This window comes from Galeopterus variegatus, unplaced genomic scaffold (assembly GCF_000696425.1).
Source record: "Galeopterus variegatus unplaced genomic scaffold, G_variegatus-3.0.2 Scaffold1049, whole genome shotgun sequence".
Lineage (NCBI taxonomy): Eukaryota > Metazoa > Chordata > Mammalia > Dermoptera > Cynocephalidae > Galeopterus > Galeopterus variegatus.
Genome location: NW_007727160.1, coordinates 34,959 through 55,104, shown reverse-complemented (window position 1 = coordinate 55,104; position 20,146 = coordinate 34,959). Strand labels below are relative to the sequence as shown.

Sequence of the window (20,146 nt, the reverse complement as noted above, 5' to 3'; positions counted from 1 at the left end):
ATTTTATGTCAATGCCTGGTACAAGTTTAGCATAAACTATTCAATCAGTGCTCAAAGACATATGCTCAAGGATATGTATTGCAGCATTATTCATAGTAACAATAACTGGAGATGGTGTGATGCTTATTGGTAACAGAATTGTTGAATGTTGATGGTGTCTCCATAGTCTAGAATGATTTTCAGTCATTATAAAGAATGAGTTTGATTTATAACAGTTAACTTGGGGGGGATTTACATGATGCATTAAGGGAGAGAAGCAAGATGTGGAGAACTCTGTGAAATATAATCGTATTTCTGGAAAAAAATAAATTAGAAAGGAAACAGAAAACTGTATGTGTTAAAAGCAGAAAAGTTATGAATAAATAAGAACACATTGTTAACACTGATTTGGAGGATGGGGAATGGTGATTGGAAGATCGTGTAGGTCAGGGAAGGGGGAAGCGGGAAGCAAATACGATTATTTTTTTATTTTTTTTGTCTTTTGTCTTTTTTACGTGTCCGGCAACGGATCGTTGCCCCCGTACCGGACCGGGGACCGGCAACGGGATCGCAAGCCTCGGTGTTGCTCCCGCGCCTCGCTCAGCCAGTGAGCGGGAGCCGGTCTGTATGTGGGATCCGAACCCTCGGACGGGAGCGCCACCGCGCTTCCCAAGTGGCGCACTATCCAGTGCGCCACCGGGCCGGCCCTAAATACGATTATTTTTAAAAGAAAGGTCTCTATATTGCTGGATAGGAGATATGATATTCAAATAATGTAAAATTATGCCCAGGAATATATAAATGAATAGAGAAGGATGCATGGAAGGACGATCACCAAAATAGTGAAGGTATTTTCTCAGGGTAGTAAAAGTTCAATGTTTTTCTCCCTAATTTTATGCTTTTCCATATTTTTTTTAACCAAAAATAACTTATTCTTTTATTTAACCAGAAAAAAAAAACTATAAAAAAGCTACTTTGACTGTGAAAAGCCACTGCTGAGCTTCTCAGTGATGGTAATGATCCTCTCATTTTACCAGCACTTTCCTTATTGATTTAATAAATGAAACGTCCTCTGGGCCCATAGTAGAGCTTGGTCACCCAGTGGATTTTCTAGTCTTACATGGTATTTTTATTCTAGCATGCCCCATTCTGTGTACCTTTTGACACTTTTTTCACCATCTGCCACATTAGTTCTGACATTTCTAGTTCACTTAGTGCAGGCCGTTGCTTTCTCCAGGCTTCCACAACCGTCCTAGCAGCACATTAGTCCCAGCTCCTATGCCCCATTCTGTGTATCTTTTGACACCTTTTTCACCATCTGCCACATTAGTTCTGACATTTCTAGTTCACTTATTGCAGGCCGTTGCTTTCTCCAGGCTTCCACAACCGTCCTAGCAGCACATTAGTCCCAGCTCCCAAGGATCTAACTAGAATGTTAAATCTTGCAGCATGGGCAAGTGCACCTCCTTTGGGGCATTGTGTCTTTCCTTTATTAACATGCCCAGTTCTTCCACAGCCCAGTTATGTCGTGACTTTACTTTAGCTGTTGGCTTCAAGGCCAAGAGGGGAGGTGGGAGTAGATCCTGAGGGCCAACTATAGAACATGCTGTTACAGAGCTGAGCTCCCTGATAACTGTGGGTACGATGAGACCCCTATATGATAGAAGCCAGCTGGCAGTGCTTAACCACCAGCAACAAGTTGGGCACAATTACTGTAATGAACAGCAAGGTCAGAGTGGCAGCCAGAGGGACATGACCCTCAGAAGCCGTGGAATTGGTTAAGAGAACATAGAGTTCTTAGGGCAGCCAACAAAAGTATTGCTCAATCTTTACAGTCAAAATAAATCAAGAATGGATAATGAAAGAGGCTAAAGACAGCTGCGGCAATCAACAGTCATAATCCATTGCTCAATTTCCAGACCTGAACCAGTTCTTAGACTCAGAATTTCTTGCCCGAAGGAGGAGTCAGATCCTCACAAAGACTGTGCAACAGTATAGAAAGTATCCAAAAGGATCGGGACTCTCTCAGTCCTTTCCCAAGGAGACCTATGGCAATTCACTCAGGTAAGTCTGCACACTGGGGAAAGCAAAATACTCAAACATTTTGAGATCTGCCGGACGCAGGGTCGAAGTTGACATTGAAATTTGGGGATCTGGAGTCCTGGCCAAAGTCCAGCTCACAGTGGATGCAGCAGGTCTGTGGACCCCCTGATGATCATTTCCCTGGTCCCCAAATATATAATTGAAGTGGACATACTTGGTAATTGGCAGAACCCCTGTATTGGTTACTTGCCTGTAAGATAAGAGCTATCATAGTGAGAAAAGCCTAGAGGAAACCTCTGAAACTTTCTGCTCCCCAGCCAAGATGGCAAAATAAAAAAATATGCATCTTGGGAGAATTGGCCAATGTTAGTATTATCCTTAAAGACCTAAAGGATACAGAGATGGTGGTTCTCATTAAATCCACACTTTATTCACCAGTCTGGCTCCCACCAATTGCAGCCACTGTGCTCAAGTGTGGTATCTGTGGTAGGGTAGAGCCTCAGGTATATGGTATTCAGCTATTGAGTTGGCCATCCCTTTCATTAAAAAGCATCAGAAATAGTTAATATCTACTTGAGACAGACACCGGTATATATTTAGTCCTACTTCAGCTTAAATCAACTTTCCCACTCTCTGTCATAATATAGTCTAAAGGGAACTAGTCTGTCTAGATATCCCAGTTTGCTATATCAATGACAACATGTTAATCTTGGGTCAGACAAGCAAGAAGTGGCAAGTGCATTGGAAGCCTTATTGAGACACACGTGCTCCCAAGAGTGGTAATAAATACTACAAAGATTCAGAACCTGCTACATTAGGAAAATTTTAGGGATAAAGTGGTCTGGAATAGGCTGGGACATCCCCTCCAAAATAAAGGACAAGTGACTGTATCTATAACTCCCATGATGCTGTAGATTGGATGACACCCCCCCCCCAACCTCATTGAAGCTTAAATCCCCACTGTAACTGTTGAGGGTGTATCATAATATCCTATTATGATAATTGAAAGGTGGGGCCTTGAAGAGGTGATGAGGTTGTAGGACCTTGATGCTCTAGTGAATGGATTAACAATGGTGGCCAGGGGCGTGGTTCTGGGGACTTTAAAAGGGAGAGTGCATGAGGAGGTTAGTCTCTTCTCTCTCTGTACCACCATTTCACAATGTGATACTCTGCCTTTGCTGAAGTTGCCACCAAAGGAAGCCTTCACCAGATATGTTCCCTGGACTTTGGACCTCCCAGCCTCAGAAACTGTAAGCAATAAATTTCATTTTCTTTATAACTTACCAGTTCTGTGTGTTTTGTTATAAGCAACAAAAATGGACTAATACACACGACAAGGGAGCACAATTCTTGGTGGGACTCTTGGATTCTGCATATGCCTCCCTTGGAAATACTTCTTCAACCCATAGATTAGGTGACATGAAAGGCTACCATCTTTGTGAGAGGACCAGAGCAGAAAGGGTCAGGCTGTGGTCCAGCATGACCTACCAAGAACCTGGAAGGAGAAATATTGGCAGATTGGGGACAAAGAGGTTTAAGGAAGAGCCATTTGGATGGAACTATGGGAATAGGCAGTCAGTGTGAAGATCTTTCTACTGCACATTAATGCCCAGCAGGGGGCATCCACAACAGAAAAGTCATTAAGTAACTACGTAAACAACTATGTATCTTGTTTACAAGGCTGGCTCAGATGTTGAGCGTGATGTTGGTAACACCCAGGTCAAGGGTTTGGACGTCCTTACCAGGCAGCCACCAAAAAGAAAAAAATAAATGACTCTGCCAGTTAATGTCAGCAAATCTCTTCAACAGCCACCCCAGTGTTGGCACAAAGGGACAAAGGATAGAATAGCCATGATGGCAGAGATAAAGCTATGCAAGGGCCCAACAGCATGGGCCTCTACTCACCAAGATTGATCTAGCAACTGCTGCTGCCATTTGTCTAACTTGCCAGTAGTAGAGACCAACGTTGAGTTCCTGAATGAGCACCATTCCTTGAGAAGCCAACCAAGCACTTGGTGGCAAATTGACTACATCTGTCCCCTTCCACTCCAGGTGTGGGTTTGCTTCTCCTGCCTGCAGGGCTTTAGCCAGCATCACCATACAATGCTTGCAGAGTATTTGATACACTCATAAAGGATCCCACATCACATCGTATCAGATCAACAGATTCACTTTACGACAAGGGAGGTACAGAAATGGGCACATTACTATGGGATCCACTGGGCCTGTCACATACCACACCACCCTGAAGCTGCTTGCTTGATACAGCAATTAGAATGGCTTGTTGAAGGATCAACTGAGGTGCTAGTGTAGAAAGGGGCAGCATCCTCCAGGATAAAGTATTCACTTTAAATCAATAATCACTACATGGTGCTGTGTTCCTACTAGGTTCCAGGAACCAAGTTGGAGTGATTCCATTCACCATCATTCTGTGTCATCCACTTGGGGAATTTGTACTCTCAGTCTATAAACATGGGCTCTGTAAGTTTAAAAGTCCCAGTTCCCAGAGGAGAAATGCTTCCACAAGGGGCATAGCAAGAGTCCCATTAAACTGAAAGCTGATGCTGCTACCCGGTCATTTTAGTCTCCCTGGGTTGATAGATCAGGAAAAAGAGGGGTTACCAAGCTGGACGGGGTAATTGACTTTGATCGTAAGGAGGACATTAAGGGCTGTACTCACACAGTGAATGTAGAAGGAAAGAACATGTTTGGCCTCCAGGTAATAACTTAGGTATTCTGTAATACTTCCTCCTCCACTTTTGATGTATACAGACAATGCAGCAGCCATGGCCCAAGAGGGCACAGTTATTGCAACTCAGTCCCTTGAGGGTTGAGGGTCTGTGTCCTCTCACCAGATAAGCCACCTAGATCAGGACAGGTGTTAGTCAAGAGTAAGGGGAAATCAGAATGGGTGGTGGAGAAGGGGAATGATGAGTGTTGGTTATGGTCTCAAGACGAGCTGTCGCTGTGGAGGCTGTAGTCCATCCCACTAATGTTCCTGTTGCATGTTTCCTCCAGGAAAACAGACCAATCAGAATCCCAGGGGTGCTGTTCCCAAAGCTTATTTTATGAAGCAAATTGATCTTAGTGGCACAAGGGGTGGACTATAGTAGACTTGTGTGTTTCCTCCAGGAAAACAGACCAATCAGAATCCCAGGGGAGCTGCTCCCAAAGCTTATTTTATGAAGCAAATTGATCTTAGTGGCACAAGGGGTGGACTATAGTAGATGCCATGTTTTGCTGCCCAGATCCCCTTCCAGGAATGAACACCTTATTTTCTGGGAGTGTTGGCAGCTGATGTTCTCAGCTGAGTCCTTTTCTAGAACTTTCCCTTGACTGAATAGGGCCACGCTGCCCAAGATTATGTCCCCTCCCAAGCATAGTCCACACCCAGTGACTAATAAACAAGGGTTACAAAGGCATGCCTGCTTGCCCTAATTTGGGACAATTCCATGAGGCCAACCCAGCTTCAGAGATCCCTGTAGGAGCAGCTGAGGCCTTTGTTGTGGCTGCATCACCGTTCAGTTCCTCCTCTGTCAAATTCTCCTTCCAGTTCCTCCACAGATGTTGATTCTGAGATCCCTTCCCAGTAAACTTCCTACATGTGGATCTCCACCTCAAAGTATGCTTCCCAGGGAAACTAACCTGCAACAAATACAAATTTGTGTTTTGAGATAAAACACAAAAATGCTCTATGAGTGGTACAAATACTCTGCTGGTCAAAGAGTAAAGACATTCCCAGTTGGACTTCTGAGACAGGTAGGATTTGATAAATGAAGGGGAAATGAAATGGTATAAGACTAAGAAAGGTAGAATTTTGATAAATGAATTGGAGATGAAATGGCATAAGTGCAGGTGCATATGTGAAAAAATAAAATCAGAGCTCAAGGGAGGGGAAGTGATCCAGGTGGGCAGGAATATGGGGCCTAAGTCGAGATGCAGCAGGAAATAAAACCAGGATGAATGGCAGGCCAGGACCTGATCATTAAGGGTCTTAAATGCTGGGGTCAGGACTGTGGCACTTATGTACAGGGTTGGTTGATTAAGGACCATTTTTGGAGTTTGAGCAAGAGGCAAACTCAAAGCCTCTCTTTTATTATGAAGTAAAAGAAGTGGGGGTTAATATAATTAAATCGTCGTAATTCTAGAGTGAAATTCCTAACAAGTTGAGCTCATAATGAAATGGGAAACTTTATAGAGCAATGAGCTCTCCATTATTCAAACAGAGGCCGAATTTCAATGCCACGTGGAGGAATTCTTGTGTTGACTAAGGGATAAGACGTTTGGGGAGTTTTTCTTTTTTGCTGATTTTTACTANAACTCAAAGCCTCTCTTTTATTATGAAGTAAAAGAAGTGGGGGTTAATATAATTAAATCGTTGTAATTCTAGAGTGAAATTCCTAACAAGTTGAGCTCATAATGAAATGGGAAACTTTATAGAGCAATGAGCTCTCCATTATTCAAACAGAGGCTGAATTTCAATGCCACGTGGAGGAAATCTTGTGTTGACTAAGGGATAAGACGTTTGGGGAGTTTTTCTTTTTTGCTGATTTTTACTAACTTGGATATTGTGCCAAGTGCTTTAGAGGCATTCTTATTTAATCTTCACAACAAGGCAGTATGGTAGAGAGGTTGTTACACTGAAAACAATGAACAAAGGGTGTCGAGCAGACAGTAGTAAATAAAGAAAACACCTAATGCATTAAAGGAGGAGAAACTACCAAAGTCAGTTAAGAGAAGGAGAAAGGTAAAAAGTATGTTAACCAAATGGTCCTCTTTCTTAAGAAGAAAAAAATGTAAGTAAATATAAAAATAAATCAGGAAATGTTAAGTAGTAAAATTATAAGATTAAAAATTTCCCGTAAAATATATTTATGTCAAAGTTTAAGTTGTGGTGGCCTGGACTCCAATCTCAGTTTGACCAAAGTGGCAACACAGTAGAATCAGGTAATGAGATGAGGGTCAGTCACGTAATTCTAGAGTGAAATTCCTAACAAGTTGAGCTCATAATGAAATGGGAAACTTTATAGAGCAATGAGCTCTCCATTATTCAAACAGAGGCCGAATTTCAATGCCACGTGGAGGAATTCTTGTGTTGACTAAGGGATAAGACGTTTGGGGAGTTTTTCTTTTTTGCTGATTTTTACTAACTTGGATATTGTGCCAAGTGCTTTAGAGGCATTCTTATTTAATCTTCACAACAAGGCAGTATGGTAGAGAGGTTGTTACACTGAAAACAATGAACAAAGGGTGTCGAGCAGACAGTAGTAAATAAAGAAAACACCTAATGCATTAAAGGAGGAGAAACTACCAAAGTCAGTCAAGAGAAGGAGAAAGGTAAAAAGTATGTTAACCAAATGGTCCTCTTTCTTAAGAAGAAAAAAATGTAAGTAAATATAAAAATAAATCAGGAAATGTTAAGTAGTAAAATTATAAGATTAAAAATTTCCCGTAAAATATATTTATGTCAAAGTTTAAGTTGTGGTGGCCTGGACTCCAATCTCAGTTTGACCAAAGTGGCAACACAGTAGAATCAGGTAATGAGATGAGGGTCAGTCAGATCACCCTATGTAGAATTTACAATTTTTGAAAATTAGTTTCATGACTCTGTGCCCTTTTACTTAGAGAGAAGCTTTAAAGCAGAGTGGAAAGGGGGAAAGAATTTGTGAAGATATTTCTTTGGAGCAAGTTACAGTTCTGTAAGTCCCACCCCCTAAAGGGGATAAAGTTTTGAGGTGCTACTACCTTGCCTAATCTAGCAGGGAGGATGGGATATCTGGGGCATGATGGGAAAGGTAGGCATTTCCTCAAGTTTTAAGACACCAGGACTGGTGCCTGGCTTGCTCCTGAGACAGCTAAATCGGCATGTGGCTGGTCTCCAGCTGGTGAACTAGTAATTAAGATCAGAAGAAACGCTTCATGCTGGATAGTTAAAACTCAGATGCCGTTCAACAGGGCCATCTAAAGCGGTGGAGGAATCTCAGCAGCAAAAATGGGAGGTGAAAGCAAGATTTCTAGGGATGAGGGATGACATCACAAGTGACACCAAGAAAGAGATGCAGCCTTCCTGGTCCAGAGAACTCCGCAACAAGGGGGTTTTAAAAAACTATAAGAAGTTAAAACTCGAGAATAGGACTAACAAGAAAAAGAATCAGGGGTGTGTGTGGTGGTTTGTTTTCCTATACATCATATTAAATTAAACTAAATTTAGCCTGAGTATGGCTCTGCACCTTGAGTTCCTACCTAATACACTGCAACCTAATCTGGTACAGAAACAAACTAAAAGCCTAAGGTAGGAGTGGTTTTTTTGCTTGTTTGTTTTTGTTTTTTGTAACAACTAGCTGAGTCTCAGTCAATCACAGTGGCTGAGCTTCAGCCATTCACAAGCTGCCAGCTGATCAGACCATGTTCAAATAAGGCAAATGCCCCGCTGTAACCAATCAACATGTTTCTGTACCTCACTTCCATTTTGGTCTATGAACACTGCCTGCCTGTGTTGCAGAGCAGACATTTCTGTACTTCTTCTGGTTCTGAGGGCTGCCTGTTTCACAAATCATTCTTTGATCAATTAAACTCTGTTAAATTTAATTCATTTCAAGTTTTTCTTTTAAAAGCAAAGATTGAGGTATTTGAATAATACACAGACATTTCTGTACTTCTTCTGGTTCTGAGGGCTGCCTGTTTCACAAATCATTCTTTGATCAATTAAACTCTTTTAAATTTAATTCATTTCAAGTTTTTCTTTTAAAAGCAAAGATTGAGGTATTTGAATAATACTTTGGTTGGAGCTAACATTCTAATTTCTGACTTAAGGCCAGTTGCATTTTAACATGACCAAAGGACTATCAATTACTTAAGAGTAAGCTGAAAAGCCATGAAATTTTCTAAGTTTTCATGCAGAAGCTGGGAAAGATCACCCAACCACATAGAATGTCATAGGCAATGGAAGATGAAAAATAAAGATGTGTTCTGATCCCGTCTCTGAATTGATAAGTTATAGCATTTACAAAATAATCATTTGAGAAAAAACAAGCTTGCACTAAAAATAGAATAAAAAGTACAAGCACAGTGAAATAACAGGCCACTTTACACAAAAAGTAAAGTGAGGCTCAAAGAGGATGTGTACATTTTCCAAGGTTCCCATGGCTAATACTAGCAGATCTGGAGTTCCAACTCGACTCTACAGATCCTGAGCTTTTAGCACCTATGCAACACTTCCTCCATTCCCCTCTGAGAACGGGATTATGTTTCTCAAGGTCTGTCCCTGGGTTCACACTTGTCATAGTTCTGAGAGATTATTTTGAATTTAATAAGCTGATAAAATTCCTCGGAGCAATGGAACGTAGCCCAAGGCTGCAATTTTGGTTTATGCATTACTGTGTTTTAAGGCCACTGGTCCCTGTTCTTTGAGATGAAAATAATATATCAATAGGAGCTAAGTGAAAGAGAATAAACTGGTCTCTAGATAGCCAGATAGTATACGAAGTCAACAGAAGGAACATTTCCTGCGGTCTGTTTGTAATTCAGAAGCCTTCTATCCTCAACCCTCTTCCACTGTCCCATTTCTTTCCTTACTTTCTCCTACATTTTCTCATTTCCTCTTTGTAAATAAATAGCCTCAGCTGACAGGCTGCTCTTAGGTAATCATTGCACAATAGAATTAATGAGTCTGTTTACAAGATTCTTGCTAGTATTTTATCTTTACTCTTTATAGTGTTTGGCCTTTAAAAGCAAGTGAATATGGAGACATGTTTTTTTGGCTGCTTTTCTCTTTGGCATATGGTATTTATGGCTTTAAAATTTTTTGTTGTTGTTGTCGTTTGGGGGCATTTCACTGATGAGGTTTATCAAAATGCACCTACAAATCAGCCACTAAGAAAGTGCCTGAATACAGACTGTTATTAAGAAAATGATCACCACAAAAAAACAATAACAAAGAATAGCTTTAGGAAAACGCCAGACTGTTAGTTCTTTTTAAAGAGTTTATATTCTTGCCTCCAGAAATAATTTATCAAAGTCTGTCACTCCGAATGAAATTAGATTTCCCTTTTAGCTTCAGTAATAGGCCATTCCCGGAAAAGCAGCACTCAGAAACATTTGGTAAAAAAATTATTTTTATTCACGGAAAGAAGCGTTTGCAATGTTATTTCTAGTGAAGAGACGGGAACCAGGAATCAGATACGCATCTGTCTACAAAGCTGCCGTTCCCCTCCCCCAGACAGTGGGACAGTATACACAAAGTATTAAGGATTTTCAATGCAGTATTATTTGATTAAAATATAGTCATATTCCTTTCTTCAAGCATAGCTATCAATCAGATTTCAGAGTGTAAACTGAAGCAAAAAATAGTAAGAAAATCCATGCATGAGGGAATTTTCTCCTTCACTTCTTCACTATTTATATCTCTTTCCTTTATTTGCATTATATTTGTATTTGTCCTGCTTCACTGCTCTACACTTACTCATTTTGAAAAGCTTTTGATGTGTCTTGCTACTGGTTGTTCATCCAGGAGTTTAGTTCAGTATATGACCAAGAAGACTGTCTGGAGCTGAGCCTTGGTGCAAAGCTCTGCCATGACCAGCACTGACAATGCCACTGCTGGGGTGGCACCGAGCTAGTAGGGGAGGACCCTGAGACTGGATCTCCAGCCTCTCTTCCAGGCTACATTCCACACCTACTGTCTTCTCCTTCAACTTGCTGTGACTAAATCTGACCACTCTTCAAACTCTCTTCCTAATTTCTAGACTTTTTAGAGGCACTGCTGTGCAGTGCATAGAGTTGAAATGAGGTTAAAGTGGGTTTGAATCCAAACCCTACACTTACTGTTTGATCTTGGGCAAATGATTTTATTTTTTCTGAGGCTCAGTTTCCTCCCCTGAAAAATGTTGATAAAGATTCCTAGAATGTAGGGCTATAGGCATTTAAAGAGATAACATTTCTAAGTGCCTAGCCCTGTGTATGGGACAAACGTGTTAAATAACCATAGGTCACTCCCTGTCCCCTCACTGTCAGCGATAGACACTGCCACTGTCTACAGCAACCAACTTGAACATATTGATTTTCTCCTTCCCTCCCCCTTACCCTTAATTAAAGTCAATCATCAAGTTATGGAATATCAGAACTAGCAAGGGCCTTAGAAATCATGGTCATCTGATTTATTGATAAAATATAGAGACATAAGTCACCAATTATTCTATCAATTTTGGACCCCATATCAATTCAATAACAACCATTATTTGATGATGGAATTTGTTGTTTAATAGATGATAATCATATAGAACAAAAAAGAATTAACCAACTGTAGTTAGTTCAATGATCATATGCAAACACAGCTTTAGGCTCACAAGTCAAGATCTATTTCCTGAACTATAGGTCTTATAGTTATTTATGACTCAGAAAAGGGGTTTTTTGATGCAATTTTCCCTGTCCCTGGTATGTTGCTTTGCCCTATGTCTCTTTTCTCTTTGCCATACACTAACAAAGGTAGAGAAATCTGTCCCAGAGAAAAGTGAAGAAGAAAAGGATCATAGAAGAGATCCAATAAAGGGAAAAAATGAAATAATTCTAAAGGAAACAATATCAAATTTTAAAAGCCTAAAAATTGACTAGTAAATAAATTACAATATTACATATACACTGGAACTATTCACTCCATGTATTATATATATTATAGCATGAATTCATTTACATTTTTCTAAGTAGTTTATGGTAGAAAATCCTAAGGGAATCACTCTATTAAGCAAAATAAGAATTAGATGTGTTAATGTATATGCTCTTTATAACACACTGTTCTTCTTTTCATGTTTCATGCTGAATAACCATGCACCATTCAAGGCTCCTATTTAACACATTTCCCCTCTTCTCCCTCCTAGGTTCCATGTACAAGAGGAAAATAAATTATCCATGGTTAATATATTTTATATGTGAAGACAAGAAGAATATAAATCATGTGACATGTTAGGGTAAAATGAATTACTTTTATATAAGATTCCATTTCTTTAATCTCTGTAGCCATTGAATATACCCATATATATCACCCAGGGATCTCCCAATAATAAAACTACAGCCAGAAAAGAAAAAAGATCATAGATCTAGCGATAGGTTATTATACTGAAAACTACTCATTTGTCATGGCAACATGGAAAATTTCTGGAAGAGCTTCCATCTCTAACATTGTGCTCTCCAGCCCAGTGCACTGATGATTCGATGTGAGGCAAACACATGAGGACAGGTCCCGCCGCAGCCTAGGACTGTATGGGGTTACCTCTGAAATGCGAAGACATGCTGCTCACAGCCGAGGACGAGGGCTACCAGAACTCCAAGGCTATAAAGCTTCATCCCAATGGCAATTTGCTGTACAAGAAAATTCTCTGAAGACAAAGGTCCATGTAGCTGATTGCACAAGAGCCTTCTTTACACACTGGCTAAAATATAACAGCATGTTCCCTCTTGTTCCTGTGGATCAATCGACTTAACTTTCATTTCTACTCCCCAAAAGAGAAATACACATTTGTTTAGTTGTGTTGTTGTTTGATAACTGAACGCTCAAAAAGAAAGTATGATGAGAGTTGTTCTTAGTTTGCACTATCGAGAAAACGTTTAACTCCTCCAGGAAAATAAGGACAAGAAGAAAACAATAGTAATATAGAAGGATCTTGTCTGGTTTGTTGCAGAACCATAGCCATAGATGAGTGACTAATGGATCACAGCCCATGCTGAGGGAGGTCTCCAGTGAATTACTAAAAATATTTTCCCTTGCTTCTGTCTTTTTCAACATTTTCAGCTTGGATGACAACACAGAGGTGAGTTTCTCAAATTTGTGGCTAATACAAGGCTGAGAGGCAGAGCTTGTATGAAGAATTACAGAATCCCCATTCAAAATGATTTTTTTCTGGATCATATGGAAAGATAGGCCCCCCCATAGAGAGGAGAACTATGCTGTGGGGCCTGGTTTGAGCAGTAAAGATATCAGGTCACTTTGAATCACGTTTATTTAGAGTAGGTCACTATAACAGCTATCATCTATATCAAAGCCCATCACCCATCATTTTGAAGGCAGCATTGTATAATATTCTGTCTCGTTCAAGGCCTCATCTACACTCAGTAAGTGGGTGAAGCCCTGGTGCCATTCCCTACTTTGCCACTGGTAAATGCGTTTGAATGTTCTTGAGGTCAGGATAGGCAAATCTGCAAAATAAAATAACCCGCGCACAATGGATGACTGAGAAGGAAAGGATTGATATTTGAAATCTCTCTCTCCTAGATTCAAACTATTGAAACACGTTTAATGGTTCAGGGTGACCCCCAGTGAAACTACTTTACCTTTTCTTTTTTTTATTGGGAAATGGTCGATAGTACATATGTGCGCAAGACGGCATTGAATATCAATACCTGTGTGCAATGTGATGCTCAAATCAGGATAATTAGTATACTCAACATTGAATAATGTGATCATTTTTTGTGGCCTTTTACCAGTTTCGTACTATCCCTCCTCCCTTTCCCCTTTCTCACCTCTGCTGGCCTCAGTTCTGTTCTCTCCTTTTGAAAGTTCAAAGAATTATTGTGATTGTTGTATCTTTCTTTCTTTTAGAAACTACTTTTTGTATTAGAAAGAAGGAGAAATAGAAAATACATGTGTATCTGCTCATTTGTGGGGAGGGGGGGAACACAGGAAGGATAGACCAGAAATCAGTGAGATTAGTTACTTACAGGGACAGAGTAGAAAAGATGAGGGAATAGAGCCAGGTAGAAGAGGTGGAGAGAGGGACACTTCTTTGAGTAAACCTTTTTGAATAGTTCTGAAATTTAGATGCTAAGTTTTCACATACTTAAAACAAACAGACAATTAAATAAATAAATACTAAAAACCCACAAATGAACCTGTGTTTCAAATGAATAACATAACCACATTGAAGGGGAGCAGGAAAAACTAACCAAGTAACTGTTATCTTTTCTTTTTCTTAATATAAAAGGTAACTTTAAAATAAACAGTCAATAGTTAAAACATACTGACAAATTTTATAAATTTTTGCTCTCCCTTTTTATGTTTCCTTTCTGAGAAAACAGAAACATAGTATACAAAATAAATAGAGAGCACAAAAATTAATACATTAAAAATTACATTTCTTCTTGCTCAAGCAATCTTTTCCAAGTTCTTTCAGCGAAGATCTAACTGGTGGTAAAATCTTTTACCCTCTGTATATCTAACAATAATTTTATTCTGCACTCGCTTTCGAATACTAGTATAGCTGAATGTAGTATTCTAGTGTGACAGATGCTTCGTTGTCTTTTTGCATCTGCTGTTCAGATCATTGTTTTCTTGCAGATTAGCTGTCCTTTTTGCTTGGTGACTTTTAAGGGATTATTTTTATCTTTGATGTTTCTTAGATCCATTAATCTGGTTTAGATGTGGATTTATTTTTTATTATCTTCCTCGGTACACAGAATATACTTTTGATTTAGATATTTCTCCAATTTTGGAAAATTATTTTATTGTTTTTCCAGCTATTGTATCTCTGCTAGTTTGTTGTAGGAGCTTCCGTAGGTGTTCCTTGATCTATCTTTCCATGTCTTGTAACTGTCCTTTCATGTTTTTAGAAATCATAATCTTTGTCTCTGTATGCTGTGTACTGGGTGAGTTTTTCAGCATTACCTTCAAATTCACTAATCCATTCTTTGAGCCTAATTTAGACTACATTTTCAGTTGAGGTTTTAAAAAAATTATTTCAATGACCATATAAATATTACAACTGGTTCTTTTTCACGTTTGCCAATTTTTTTCTATCTGTGTTTTAAAATATTGTTTAAAATATTTTATTGTTCAAATTTTTTATACATATGATTCCTTTACATCTGTCATTGAAAATCTTCAAAATCTTATTTTAAAGCCTAGGTTGCACTGCTCTATAAGGTTAATTATATTTGGGGTGAATTCATATTCTGATTGTTGATTTTTTTAGCTGCCTTTCTCAGCATTTGATTTCTTCTGTAATTTTTTTTTTTTTCCTTTTTGTCTTTTTTACTGACCGGTAACGGGATCACAACCCTCGATTGTTGATTTTTTTAGCTGCCTTTCTCAGCATTTGATTTCTTCTGTAATTTTTTTTTTTCCTTTTTGTCTTTTTTACTGACCGGTAACGGGATCACAACCCTTGGTGTTGCGTCCGCACCGGCTCAGCCAGTGAGCGGGAACCGGTCTCCACATGGGATCCGAACCCTCGGCGGGAGCGCCACCGCGCTCCCAAGCAGCGCACTCTCCAGTGCGCCACCAGGCCGGCCCTCTTCTGTAATTTGTAACCCTGGTTTGCAGCAGGCTCGTTTTGAGTAGGAAATTCTGCTTTGTTTTTTTCTCCCTCTCCTTTTGTGCTTACTTCTTCCTGTTTTACACATGCTTCCAAGCAGCGCCTGGGCTTCACATCTAGAACCTTGTCTTACATTGGTTTTTGGAGTTCCTATGGCATGATAATATTGTGGCTTTCAAAGATCCAAGTCACCAGTAAGGGATAACCTGATTTAGTTACTAGCTTAGTTACTCCTGGTTTAGTTACTTCTCTGTCTTCTACAGACTGGTGGCTACTTATAAACTAGGAGTGGGAGCATTTTTTTCTTTTTATTGAGATACATGCAATGAAATGCGTAGATATTTATGTATGTATGCATGTATTTATTTATTTTTGTGCTGGCCGGTAGGGTGAAATGCACAGATCTTAAGTGCACAGTAAGATTAGTTTTAAACATACAAATACTTGGGCCGGCCTGTGGCTCACTCGGGAGAGTTCGGTGCTGATAACACCAAGGCCACGGGTTCGGATTCCATATAGGGATGGCCGGTTTGCTCACTGGGTGAGCGTGGTGCTGACAACACCAAGTCAAGGGTTAAGATCCCCTTACCTGTCATCTTTTTAAAAAAATAAAATAAAATAAAATAAAATAAACATACAAATACTTGAGTAACCCACACACCTAACAAGGCATAGAAATTTTCTACCACTCCAGAAATACCTCCCAGTCAATTTCCCCCTAGTCCAGCAACCACTGTTGTGATTTTATCACCATAGATTAATTTTGCCTGTTCTAGAATATCATGGAATCATATAATATGTAATCTTTTGTGTCAGGCTTCTTTTGCTCAGCATGTTTTAGATTTTCCTGTGTTGTTCCATGTACCAATAATTCATTCCTTTTTATTGCTGGGTAGCATTCCACTTTATGAATATAACACTATTTGTATGTCTGTTCTTCTATTAATAGATATCTGGGATGTTTTCAGTTTGGGGCTACTAGGAACAGAGCTGCTATGAGTGTATTTGTACAGGCTTTTATTTATGTGTAGGAATGTTTTTATTTCACTTGGGTAAATATCTACAAATGGAATTGCTAAAAAATAGTGATATTTAGTTTTAGTTTTATAAGCCACAGTCACACTTTTTTCTTTTTCTTTTCTTTTTTTACAGCTTGACAGAGGGATGGTGGAAGAAAGGACAAAAAGCTGCTCTTTCCATTTTTTAAAAACTGAACATAATGGATTGTACATATCTTTGGGGTACGATGTTGAATATCAATATCCATGTTACCCCCCCCCCCTTTTTTAGCCAAAGGAGAAAACTGTATCCTTTTAAAAATTTTCTTACAGCTCATGTAGTTTTAGGTCCCAACAAGGCTTCAGTCCCACTCACTCCAACAATTTCCCACTGTCAATACTTACAGTTAACAAGCTATACATTAATTGGTAAGCTGAAAATCTTAAGAACTTGCACTGATTCTTTTGTTTATGAGAGGGATGTCTCATCCAAGTCACGAGCTCCCCCTTCAAGGCTGTGAATGCTTTTAGGGAAATGCTTGTGTAAAGAAGACATCTTTCCCCACTCTTTGATCAAAAAAAGGCCAGCAGGCAGAGCCGAGACAAGGAGGAGACCACATTGGGTTTTGTCCTGCAGCTGGTGGCCTATGTGCTGTGGACACATTATTTCCCCAAGCTTCAGTATGGCCATCTGTTTAGACCCCAGAATTCAGAGGCTTGAAACCAAAGACAAGCTAACACCAAGACATGTGCAAGGCTTTAGGGCAAGCACATCAGGCAGTTCTCTTACAGCTTTTAGTTTATAAACAAATTAAGCAAATATCAAATATACTACAAAAGGAACATTTTTATGGCCTTAAAATAGAAACAGGGGCTGGCCCATGGCTCACTTAGGAGAGTGGTGCTGGTAGCACCGAGGGAGGCCGCGGGTTCAGATCCTATATAGGGATGGCCTGTGCACTCACTGGCTGAGCGTGGTGCAGGCAAACAACACAGTGCCGAGGGAAAAAAAAGATCCCCTTACTGGTCATATTTAAAAAAAAAAAAAAAAAAAAGTCAGAAACAGTATAAGTTTGAGCCAACCAAAAAATAAATCTAGGTAAAAAGGTTGAAATAAAATTTGGGAAACACATCTATTCTATCAACAATTTTAAAAACTAAAGTCACATGAACTTGAAAAGCATTTATGCTTATCCAGTTAATCAGTGCACATTATTTGTAAGCCAATTTATACTAAGTTAACAATACATAAACACATGTATAGACATGAACATGTACACATAACATACACCTTATGTATTGATATATGAAGACATAAGAAACCAGAAGCAAATAAGGATCTTATAGGTTTTGTTCAAAGTGTTAATAATGAGACAGATAAAATACAAAACTCAGTAACTTAGAAAGGACACTTAGATTTAACTCTTGTCTCTAACTGGAGCAAGTTAAATTTTATCTGCCCCACATGACAGAAGCCCACACTGAGTTTTAGCAAAACCAAGGTAGGAAACTTACATTGCAGAGTAGAGAAAGAATGAAAGCCTTTACAAGAAGGAGTTTGAGTGTGTCAGAGGAGACACAGAAAGATCAAAAAATAAATGTCAGGACAAAATAAAATCATAAAAATTCACCATGGGATTTTAGGAGACACACAGATGAGCCTACAAGAAAATTCAGAAGTTCAAATTAACTAATTGAATGTCAGACAATCATATTTTTGCAGACCATCCAGTTAGAAAGATTGCTTTTTAAATTAATTAATTAATTAATTAATTTTAATTGATTTTTTTTATTGAATCAGAATTGATTATACATATTTTTGGGGTTTGACATTGAGATATGTTGATCAAATCAATATTACTAGCATATATATTGTTACAAATTATAATTATTCTTTACGCCCCTTGTCCAATCTCTCCCATTCCCCCTCCCTCCCCCCTCTAACGCCTAGATTTCTTCTCTCCTTCTGAAAGAATAATGGTTACTCTGTTGATTTGTAGCCTAGATGATCTGTCCAATGCTGACAGGTGTGATCAAGTCCCCCTATATTATCATAGAGCAGATGCTTTTTCTGTCATTCCGAAATGGGCTTTGTGGAGAGAGACATCCTCTTCTTTTCTTTATCTCTGCCAGTGACTCTCCTTGTGTCAATGCACTCAAGTGGCTGGAAGAACATCTGTGTGGTGGTTGTGGAATCAAGCTGCTTTTGCAGCAGCCATGGTTATTGGGTGGCTGTGGGGGGCCATCCACATGGAGGTGATGTTTTTGGCATGCTCCTTGGTGCTGGAGGTGTGCCTGGTTGTGGGGTGTGTCTGGTCCTCGACTCCATACCTCAGGTCCCTGGGCAGGCCCTCACGTGCTGGCATGATGTGCTTGGTTGTGGGAGGGGGGCCCGACTCCGTTCTACATGCCTTGGGTCTCCAGGTGGACCCTGAGGCACTGGTGCAGTGTGCCTGGTTGTGGGAGGGGGGGTTTGCTCCCTGGCTCCATGCCTTGGGTTATTGGGTAGACCCTAAGGTGCTAGCATGGTGTGCCTGGTTGTGGGAGGTGGAGCTCGTCTCCAGCTCCATACCATGGGTCCCCGGGCAGGGCCCCAAGGCATTGGCAGTGGGCCTGGATATGGGAGTGGGGTCCAGTCCCATTCTCCATGCCTTGGGTCCCTGGGTGGGCCCCAAGGCACTGGTGTGGTGTGCCTGGATGTGGGAGTGGGGTCCGGTCCTTGGCTCCAAGCCTCTGGTTCCCAGGCAGGCCCCAAGGCACTGATGGTGTGCCTGGACTGGAACTAATTTTTTGTCCTTTGCTTACTTCTGAAATGGGGGAATTTCCTGTGGGGACCAGTACTTGAGCTGTGTGGTTGAGCTAAATTGCTGCTTTGCTGCTGTTTCCCTAGGGAAGACTTTTTGTGCAGCTCAGAGTTTAATGGTTGACCTTATAGGTACTTCTGGCTCTCCAGGGACTTGGTACACCTGGGTTGTATAGAATCTCTGATCAGGGCCTGAGGTTTTTCACCAAACTGCACCCCATGCAATTCTGCATTCCTGACCAGTCTCCTCTGAGAGGTCCTGTGCTGATTGGGGGGTGGGTCAGCTGTCCTTGCTATGTCCCAGTGTTCTCTTGGTGGGCCTGTCTCCCCCACTGCCCATGCTCCAAACACTTCCCATGGTACGGGCCCTGTGCCAGTCCCTTGTGATGACTTACTGGCCTCTTTTCAGTTGTTCTGGCTCCTCACTCCTGCGTGGATCCACAGGAACCCTATTAGTGGTCTTGCTGTCCTGGGGACTGCCAAGGCCCTCTTTTCCGCTGCTGCCTCCAAATAACTCCATCTGAAGGGCACAGCTGTGGCTTCTGCTGGCTCCTGCTCCATGAACTCAGCAGCTCCAGCCTTAAAGCGGCAGCAGCCCAAAACCCTCAGAGCAGTTTTTTCTTTCTCTTTTCGTAGTTTCTTCCACCTTCATGAACTCTGTAGGTCTCTCCTCCTCTTCCCCTGAGCTCCAGCGGCCCCAGCTTGGCTGATGTTACATTTTTATAGTTGTAAATTTGTTGATTCGTGGGAGAGAGTGACACTGGGAACCGTCTATTCCACCATCTTGACCAGAACTCACCCATATTACCCTTTTTTCTGAGGTGCTAATATCTTTTTACACTCCCATCAACAACGTATTAGTGTCTTAGTTGGTCCACAACCTTGTCATTTTTTGATGCAGTCTTTTTCACTTTATCTCTTCTAGTAAGTGTGCAGTGGTATGTAATTTTGGTTTTAATTTACATTTCCATGGTAACTAATGATGTTGAGAAACTTCTGTTCTCATTGGCCACGTATATATA

General features: G+C 40.3%; 1 protein-coding gene across 2 annotated transcripts in view; it reads right to left on the bottom strand.

Moving 5' to 3' along the window:
- Positions 1 to 12,420, bottom strand: part of CPB2 (carboxypeptidase B2 (plasma)) — a 54,246-nt gene extending 41,826 nt beyond the window's left edge. For both annotated transcript variants that reach the window (XM_008574438.1, XM_008574439.1), the window contains exon 1: positions 12,287 to 12,420. In XM_008574438.1, coding sequence (XP_008572660.1) covers positions 12,287 to 12,360 — 74 coding nt within the window. In that variant the 5' untranslated portion in view covers positions 12,361 to 12,420. The remainder of the gene's footprint in view (positions 1 to 12,286) is intronic.
- Between the last annotated feature and the right edge of the window lie 7,726 nt (positions 12,421 to 20,146).